The sequence below is a fragment of the Sturnus vulgaris genome, chromosome 8 (assembly GCF_052056855.1).
Source record: "Sturnus vulgaris isolate bStuVul1 chromosome 8, bStuVul1.hap1, whole genome shotgun sequence".
NCBI lineage: Eukaryota > Metazoa > Chordata > Aves > Passeriformes > Sturnidae > Sturnus > Sturnus vulgaris.
This window is the reverse complement of record NC_142250.1, coordinates 27,891,692-27,900,581: the sequence shown is the minus strand read 5'-3', so window position 1 is coordinate 27,900,581 and position 8,890 is coordinate 27,891,692. Positions and strand designations below refer to the sequence as shown.

At 47.7% G+C, this 8,890-nt stretch overlaps 1 protein-coding gene and 1 long non-coding RNA gene across 2 annotated transcripts in view; one reads left to right on the top strand and one right to left on the bottom strand.

Annotated features, from left to right (window-relative positions):
* Positions 1–489: 489 nt before the first annotated feature.
* Positions 490–4,611, bottom strand: LOC148223041 (uncharacterized). Its single transcript, XR_015805186.1, has 2 exons — positions 4,493–4,611; positions 490–3,062 (listed from the first exon to the last, which is right to left on the bottom strand). It is a non-coding gene; the product is annotated as an uncharacterized LOC148223041 (long non-coding RNA).
* Positions 4,607–8,890, top strand: part of LOC106850838 (VPS10 domain-containing receptor SorCS1) — a 262,520-nt gene continuing 258,236 nt past the window's right edge. Inside the window, exon 1 of the mRNA XM_014872450.2 lies at positions 4,607–5,227. Within this exon, the coding sequence (XP_014727936.1) occupies positions 4,607–5,227 (621 nt within the window). The remainder of the gene's footprint in view (positions 5,228–8,890) is intronic.

The window sequence follows — 8,890 nt, the reverse complement described above, 5'->3', positions numbered from 1 at the left end:
GGGTTGGGGTTTGATTGTGTGGAATAACAATGCAGAGATTCCATGTTAATTAATGTAGAGGAATTATTAGTGTCAAAAATTAACAGTTCAGTCACCTTTCCAAAAATAGTCTGAGGGAGGGAAATGAAACTTAGTGGGAAGAAGATAGATATTTTCTTTCAGTTGCAGATTTTTTTCAAATGTATTGGTCATTTTTTTGTCAAATGCATGGCCCCAGTATAAGTTACAAGATTTATTTATAATAACACCTATGTAACAATTATCTACCTATTGCTACAAAATAAACCATATGGCTAAATAATTTCCATTTGTTCAGTGAAATAAGAAGCACTTGGAAATAGTTGGTTTGATATATATAATGAGTGCCTATTTTATTTGAAGAATGAAGCATTCAAACCCTATATGGAAAAAAAAAAGAAAAAAATCTTCTTGTGATATTTACAGCTGAAAGTATTTTTGTCCTGCTAAGAGAAACTGCAACAAGACCTGTTGTATCCTGATTTCTATTTTTTTATTTTTAACAGAGATTCCATTTGGGGGAATTATGTGTAATGTCAAACTACAGTATTCATCACTCCCCATGGCTTGATAGGAATCAATGGAGCAGTGTTCTTCTTGGTCTCCCTTCATTACACAATCTTCTCTGAGACAACTCATGATTTAAAATGAGTGTAGATTCACAAAATCCTGATTATACAAATATTTACTAGGGAAAGATTATACTCTTTTGCCTAAAAGACATTCAGATTCACAAAAGGCCAGGCTATTTATGCCCCTGCCTTATATTAAAAACTCAGCTGGTTAAGCCCACTGAATTCTGTTTCCTTCTCTGTATCCTCTTGCATTTCTTTTTCTCCCTTCCTACTCCATCACAGTACAGGCAGTGTTGGCACACTCCCTGAGGTGCTTCCATCACGCAGGGTACATTGTCTAGCATGTTTCAGGAGATAGGAATACTGTGGAGCCAGGAAGTCTCTCAAGACCACATTTTTCACAAGTAGTCTCTGATTGCGAGCATGAAACACTCCAGGGGAAAGGATTCCTGCAGATGGCAGATTATTGCAATCACTGTCATAAGGATTTATGTCCTTGACCAAGCCCATATTTCCACCTGTCTCAGAACCTGCCCAGTCCTAAGTGAAGATTTGTGTACTCATCTACGTTTCATGCTGTTCCTGCTTCTCTTCTCAAGGCTATATAAATCCTGAGGAAGATTCTTGCTGCACTGCAACACATACCTAGAACTGGTACCTACTCCCTTCACTCAACTCCAGCTTGTTCTTCCTGACCCCCAACACTCTCATGTATGTACAGATCTCTGCCTTTGAGTTAGTTCCTCTTGGTGCAGAGGAAAACCCTCTGCCACTGCTCATCCTGACAGAGGCAGAGGTTGAAGAGGCCAGCTAAAACCTGCAATTTTAATTTGCTCTCACAGTACCATGTTTTATATTGCTAACGATTGCCTCCTGTTCCATGGCTCCCATGGCTTGCTCGTATCCCCCTCCCCAGGCAATATTGGCCATGTGAAACAGAAGAAAGTCTCCTGACCGGGCAGTGTAGCAGCTCTCATGGAAAACACCTCACCAGATGCTAGAGCTGGGCATGTGCTACTGAAATATCAGATCAGGTGGTGCCTCAGGTCTGGGTACCCATGAGTGCAGCCTTTCCTTTCTCATGGGCACAGCCATGGAGTTCGGCCACATCACACCAGCTTCTTTTTGTCTGAGTGTAGGATCTCAGTCCCTGCTCCCAACGAAGAAAGCTATCCCTTACATCAAAGGACAGGGGATTATCCTTTTGTGCCAAAGGCTCCAGTTTCTTATCTCTGACGGCTCAATCATCACATCATCCGTGGCAAAAAGATGGCTGGCAGGAAGATTAGATTACAGGGATTTAAAATGTCTCTCTCAGATAAGTGCAGACTATGAGTATTCAAAAGTACACATAATCAGATTGTAAGCTTGACTATCACAGCTTGTCTCAGACACCTAGAGTATAAATACAGATAAGACAAATTTTGGGAAGGCAGGTCCATTAAAAGTCCTTCTACATTATTACTTTTTAGAAATAAGGGATCAGGTGCAGCTTCTGTTGCTGTTGGGATCTCCTGAACTGATAATTCCTGAAAACAGGGCTCAGGGGAAGGCTCACACTGTATGTGCCTGTCCTGTATCCACCCACAACAAGGTCTGTGCTGGAAAATGTGTCTGTGGTCCTCAAGCTGGATCCAGTATTTTCCCTCCATGACTTCTTGTGCATTTGCTGAAGAGCTCTGTGGGTGTAGTGTGTTCACAGGTGTGCTCCACCAGGCACATCCACATCACTCACTTGCCACTCATCACAACCCAGAGATAATCATCTGCCTAAACGAGAAAGCTAGATTGTTTCTCTCCTTAGCCTTAGCCACTCATTGGCATGCAAATCTCTATTACGATCCCAAGAGAAATTCCCTCTGACCTCTTACTAATTTCCTTCTTCCAAGTTCTTTTTCTGTCTCACCTACCCATCCCTGAACTTCATTCCTTTAGATTAAAGGCTCCTTAAGAGACTTGTGCTGGGAAGGTGATGCTTTTCAGTTGATCCTCTGGGATAGATACACCTGGTCAATCTGTTGTATAGAAGACAAAAGATTGGGCTGATAATAAGGCAGCTCCACCTCCAATCATTACTACTTTGCTGATGATACTGTGACTCAGTTTCCTCCATTTATACAACAAAAGTGGCCTTTGTGAGGAGCTTTGGGCTTAGCAAAGGACCTGTTTAAGCGTGCGTTTTTATTTCTGTTATTACCCGGCAGGCTGTAACTAATAGTAACCATTTAGCTTGGAGATGTGGAAACAGGTATGCAGTTAATTGGTAGATTTAGCTGAGGTCAGGTGGTTACATTGCAGACAATCCATCATTGTTGTAAGCAGCATGAAGTTATGCCCAGCCTGAATTACTGTGAGTCTCCCTTCACCTCTGGTCTTGTGCTAATATTCCAAGACGTGTCACCAGTGAGCATTTGAGTGAAATCTCTAGAAGAATGTGGAACAAATCTGTAAATCATTTTCTGAAAAGCCCTGCCAAAAAAAAAAAAAAAAAAAAGAAAAGAAATCAATAAGGTCTTCCGTGTCAGGAAGGAAATGTTAAAAATATTAATTAAAAAATAAACTCTCCCGTAAATCAAATTGGAATAAGTGATAGCAGGCAGATGGGGATGGAATAAAATTCCAGTGGAACAGCTTTTAATTCCCTCCAGTTTTAATGCCCGTGGGAAGTGCCTGTCAAAGCTCAGGGCCCTGTCCTGCTGTGCAGGCAGTAACCAACAGCGCTGTTTGCTCAGGGACCAGCAGCTCCTGTCACCAGCAGAGCTCTGCAGGCAGCGTTCGGTGATCTCCTCCGGCCACCACTGCTCCCCCTGTGGGGAGGACAAATACTGAGAGAGGAGCACGGCTCCTGCGGGAGAAATCCCTGGTCTTAAAAGCCTGACAGACAGCTAGAGCAACAAAGGGTGGTTTTTTTTTTCCTGCTGATAAACCACTGGAGGGGAATCTCCCTCTCCAAATGCTGTCATTTCATTTCCAAAAGCTTGTCCCTGTCTCCATCAGCATTTATGTGGTGCATCTTTGCCGTGCATGAGTGATTTATTTAAGCATCAGCAGCTACTGTAAACGACAGTACAGTGAAGCACAAGCGGAGGAGGGAACAGAGGGGTAGAAATGCGACTTTCCCTCTGTGAAACCAAGCACAGGTGCCTGTTCTGAGCAACTCCAGCGCACTTACATCAGTCACGGGAGGAGAGAGAAAGAAAGGGTTATTTCAGAGCCTGCTCAGACATTAAGGCCACTTAATTAATCGAATTTAAACATTTCCTCTGGGAAGACTATACGCGCACGCATGTACTGTTCCTTCACTTTGCGCATCTGCTTCCAGTCCATGTGTGGAGGTTTCAGTATGCTGGGGAGCAGGCTGTAGGGGTTTGAACTGATGGGAAACGCAGGGAGGAAGGGATCGGATGATACGAGTTTAAAAGTTGGGGTAAGTCCGTCTTTGGAGCGTGTGAGAGAGGGGGAGTGAGCAGCCAGCCACTCACGACACAGGCACGGGGCGTCCTGGCTGCGGGAGGAGTGTGATGCAGAAGCGGCGAAGTGAGAGGGAGCAGAGAGAGAGCGAGCGGGAGAGGAGCGAGCTGCGACTTCCAGAGAGGCAGCCGGCAGAAATCACCAGCCAGGATTTGCTCCTCTCTCTCTCCCTCTCTCTCTGATTTCAAATCAGCTCCTCCCCCGTGTGGTTGTGGCTTTGCCTTCCATCACAAGCCTGATCAGCAACACCAGTCTTGGGGGGAAAAAAAAAAAAAAAAAAAAAGGAAAAAAGACGGGGGGAAAAAGAGACAAAAGGAAAAAGTGCAAAAGAAGAAAAAGGAAACAAGAAAGGGAAAAAAGACGTGGGAAGAAAGTAATCTCCTGTATCCCCTCGGCTGCATCTAGCACAGAAGAGTCTGAAACTTTACGTGGAGTTCTCGCCGTGTTTACCCCGCGGCGGCTGAATCGGCAGCGCCCGGCTCCTCGCTCCTGCGCTCTCCTTCTTGCTCTTTCTCCCTCGCACTCATCAGCAGTCGGCAGCGATGGAAAAAGTTGCTGGCTGGCACCCAGCCTGGCACGTTGCTCTCCTGTACTGGACATGGCTTTTCCTCTTCACTTATGGCTTTAGCGGTGCAGAAATAACTTGCAGATCCTGCCGTTCCCAGGTGCAGCCGCAGCAGCAGCCGCAGCAGGGATTACTGATTCACTTGAGGACCGACAGAGGAGAAAAGGAGCAAAGGAGGTTCCTGGGGGAGAAGGGAGGTGAGAGAGGGCAAGAGGCCGGGACGGACGATGCCGGGCTGCGAGCGACCATCGCCCCTGCTCCCGCGGGGCTGCAGTTCGGCGGCTGGGAGACACGGCGAGTGGCAGAGAAAGTGGCCGGGGAGCGCCGTCCCCGAGCGGCAGCGGCGGCTCGGGCGGAGCAGCGAGCCCTGCGGGGCCCGGTGCCGGCGGGCTGGGAGCGGCGGCGCTGGGGCCGCAGCCCGCGGGGCTCGGCGGGGCCGGGGCCGGGCCCGGGCGGTGCCGCGGGGCGGGAGCCGGGGGACGGCGGCGCCGCCCGCTTCGGCCTGGAGGAGCTGCGGCTGGCCAGCACCACCTTCGCCCTGGCCGGAGACTCGGCGCACAACCAGGCCATGGTGCACTGGTCCGGCCACAACAGCAGCGTGAGTACCGCGGGCGGGGGCGGCTCCTCCGTGCTTTCCTTATTTCCCCGCTCTCCCCCTTTTTTTTCCTTTCCCCCCCCACCCCGTGTGTGTGTAATCGGGGGTGGGGGGTACTGAGTTTTTCTTCTTCGAAGGGGATTTTGCGCCTCCGGGCGCCGGGGATTGGCTTCGCTTAGCAGTGTGCAGTGGGGCAGAAGGGCTTCAAAAGGGCCATTCTTCTGGAGTAGAAAAACTTTCCGCTGCCCGCCCGCCCGCTGAGCACATCCCCCTGCCGGCCCCCGTGTCCCTCGGCCCGGAGCGGAGCGGGATGCAGCGCTGCCCCGCCCGCGGGAAGGCTCCCTACGGGGGATGCGCCTTCGCATCCAGCCTTCTCCCCAGGATAACCCCCACGGGCAGCCTGCGAAGCGCAGCTGGAAGGATGCCCAGGGAAAGCCCCTTTGCTGCTGCTTCTCCTCCTGCCAGCTGTGGGGGCCCACGTCAGTCCAAGGGCTCGTCCTCGGGCTCTGCTGATGTAGAGATGCTGGAGGGCTTCAGCACTTTGCCTCCGAGGTGTCTGTGTAGGGGGATAAAGCTGCTTTTGCCTCTTGTCACCAAGGTGTTAAACAGGAGAGTTCTTGTTTCCTCCTCATAACCTGAATATATCTCAGGAATAGCATCAGAACAACTCTGACTTGAGCCAAGCAGAACAAAACTGGCCAGAGAAGTAGGCAACTGATTTCCAGGCTAGAGCCATAGTCATGATATCAAAGTTACCAGGTTAACTTGGCCACTGTATCCCTCCAGCCTCTGCTGCTGTGGTACCTGGAGCTGAGGGCTGGGGCCCAGAGAAGGCAAGGGTGAATTGCCTGGAGTGCTTTCTGCCTGCCCTTAAGTCTGCTTGTGGAGCAGCAGAAGTGGAGGGATCTGTCTGTCCGGATTCTCCAACTTTGTCTCTCAGAGACACCAAGCAGAATGCTAATGAGAGAGAAAGGGATGCCACCACTACGGGACTCAGGCTCTCCTCTAAGGTATCTGCAACTGTAATGCCAGATTGTTTCTGGCTGCTTGGCAAGAATCTTTGGCCTCTCTCTCAGCTTTTAGTACTAGGAGACTGATAACATTTTGAAATGATAGTCTAGTCATTATGAATTCCTTTTGGTATAGATTGTACTGAACTACTCAATTTAGAACTGCAGCGGATGTTGTAAGGACCTCACTGTGGGGTTCAGCCCTAGTTAATTGGGACATGGTTTCATGGTCTCATCAGGAAGTTTTTAATCAATTAATTGACAGGGGAATAGTTGTCATTTCCATTTTGAAGGACTTTCTCCTTTCTTCACAACTCAGCTAGACTATTCTTAAATAGTTGTGTGAACAGAAGCTGCCTTGTAGGAACTCAGGTCTGTTCATACAAATTGAATTGAGGCTGACACTGGTTTCAAGTGACCCATTTGCTAAGAAAAAGGATTCTGATATAAAAAGTCATCCAGCAGGCAGCAGTTTCTCTGGTCTGTCACTGCAATTACGTTTCACCTGTACAATTTTCAAGACACATCATATATGTCTTTAGGTGCACATTTAGGTGCACATATATTTGTGATGGTGTACAAATGTTTTGAGGGAGCTACAGGGAAACATTTTGTGACTGTCCTTCGGGAAGAGCTGCAGGTTGCAGTGTGTGCAGGGATGTTATGTTACAATGCAAAGAGTTGCATTGTGTGCAGGGATGTTATGCTCCCCCTTCACTGCGGGGGCTCTGGCACTGCTGTTCTGTGTCGTGCTGTGCTTGCAGCCCCCTCACAACACTGACTGAAGCTGGGCCCCAGCAGGACTTGGGTGCACAACAGGCTTGTCCAGGCTCACTGAAGCAATGGTGTGTGTTCAGGAGGAAGCCCAAAGTGGCACCGACCCATTGTCTCTGTGTGGAGGTTCTGGGTACCTATCAGTGATGGAGTTGGGAGTGGGGTGGGCTTGGGGTGAAACACTTCATTTAGGGTACAGCGTGGGGGTTGCAGAAAATCCCAATGTGCTGCTTGTGAGGATGCTGTGTAACCCCAGCACCCTGTCTGCACTCCAACAGCAGCAGCTACTGGCTTCCTGCTGGAGTTTCCATGCTGTGGCACAAGGATGCAACACACCTCTTCTCGTTTTCATTCTTATGTGCTCTGGAAGTGCTGCTGTCAAACAACTTTTCCCTTTTGCACAGGCAGAGGGGCAGTGTGAAGAAGATCATACTTTGCAGTATCTGTGTGAGTACAGGAAAAAACAAAAATAAAGCTTAAAATATTTAAAATCCTGTTAGGTGGAAAAACCGGAAAATTAAAAGCATTGTCACCATCAAGTTTTTGTATTGCAGTGTACCTTATCCTGTCAGCCTCACTGAAGCTCCGTGTATCCTTACTTTGGTAGTGGTGTGGATATAATTTCAATGCTGCTGTGGAGGAGGAAGAACTCCTGATTTCTGTATGGGATTGTCCTGGGTGTTTGCAGCTTCTCTCAGGCTTGGCTGTGATTTTATATTGAGTGTGTGCACCACTAAACTGATGGCATTTTGCTCTGAATTCGCTATATGCTAAGCCACAGGTACAGTAAGAATAATAAATAATAGTACAAGTTGTCCAAGTTTAACTCCATCAACATAAATTGTTTTAGATCAGTGCTTATTTTAGCCCATAAGTGATTTTAGGTACTCCCTGGACAGCTTGCTCACCAGATCCACATTCATATCCAGACACCTGGAGCATGCTCTGCTCATCTGTAGCGACACAGTTCACATATTCTCTAATCTCTCCTGTGTACCTTGTTTCACTGCTGGAGTCAGCAGGAGTTCCCCAGAGGAGAGCATAGGTGTAGCAAGCCTGGCTTGTCAGATGACTGATGAGGTTGAAATCAGGAGTGTATCCAGTGTTTTATTAAAATGCAGATGGGCCTCCAGTGGAGGTGAGTGATGCCACACAAAGCTGTCCTGCATCTCCACAATCCTGAGCTCTTCCAGTCTGCAGGACAGAGAAGGGCTGCTGCAGCAAAAGTGGGTACTGGAAAGGGTCTTTGGTTGCATTGAGTGCCAGACTGTCTGGGATGACCCAAGAAGGTTCACTGGCCCAAGCCAGCACCCTGTCTGAAATCATTTTGACAATATAATAAGAGCCCAGACTATTGAGTCTGTAAATGGGTCCTGGCAGTACTTACCTGCATTGATACATTGATACATTGAGCATCTTCCCACTGGCCCCTATAAAACTGGAATAAAAGTTCATATAACCTGAAATCTTTCTCAAATCTCTGCTACAAGATACACAAGTGAGATCTCCTGCCTTTTTGCACCACTGAGAAATATCATCAATGGTGTGGAAGTTGGCAACTTTCCTAGCTCATGGAGATAGCAAACGTGTTGCTGATGCAGTGTATCCTGACACTGTAGATTTGGAGTCTCTATAGCTCCCTTAATGCCATGCTATAGACTAGGGGAAAAGAACTAGCAGAGATTTATGTGTGGAGCTAAAAGAGAGACCTGGTTTTCATGGAGAGAAGCAAGTCTCTAGGTGATGTCCATAATGAGCTTTTGGGATAGAGATGCTTTTTAGAGCTTACAAAAAATGAAGACTGCTTCTGTCCTAAGCTGGCTTGCAGCAAGATCAGTGCCTTATTTGTTAATTTGAAAGTATTCTGGAAAAAGAGAAAAAA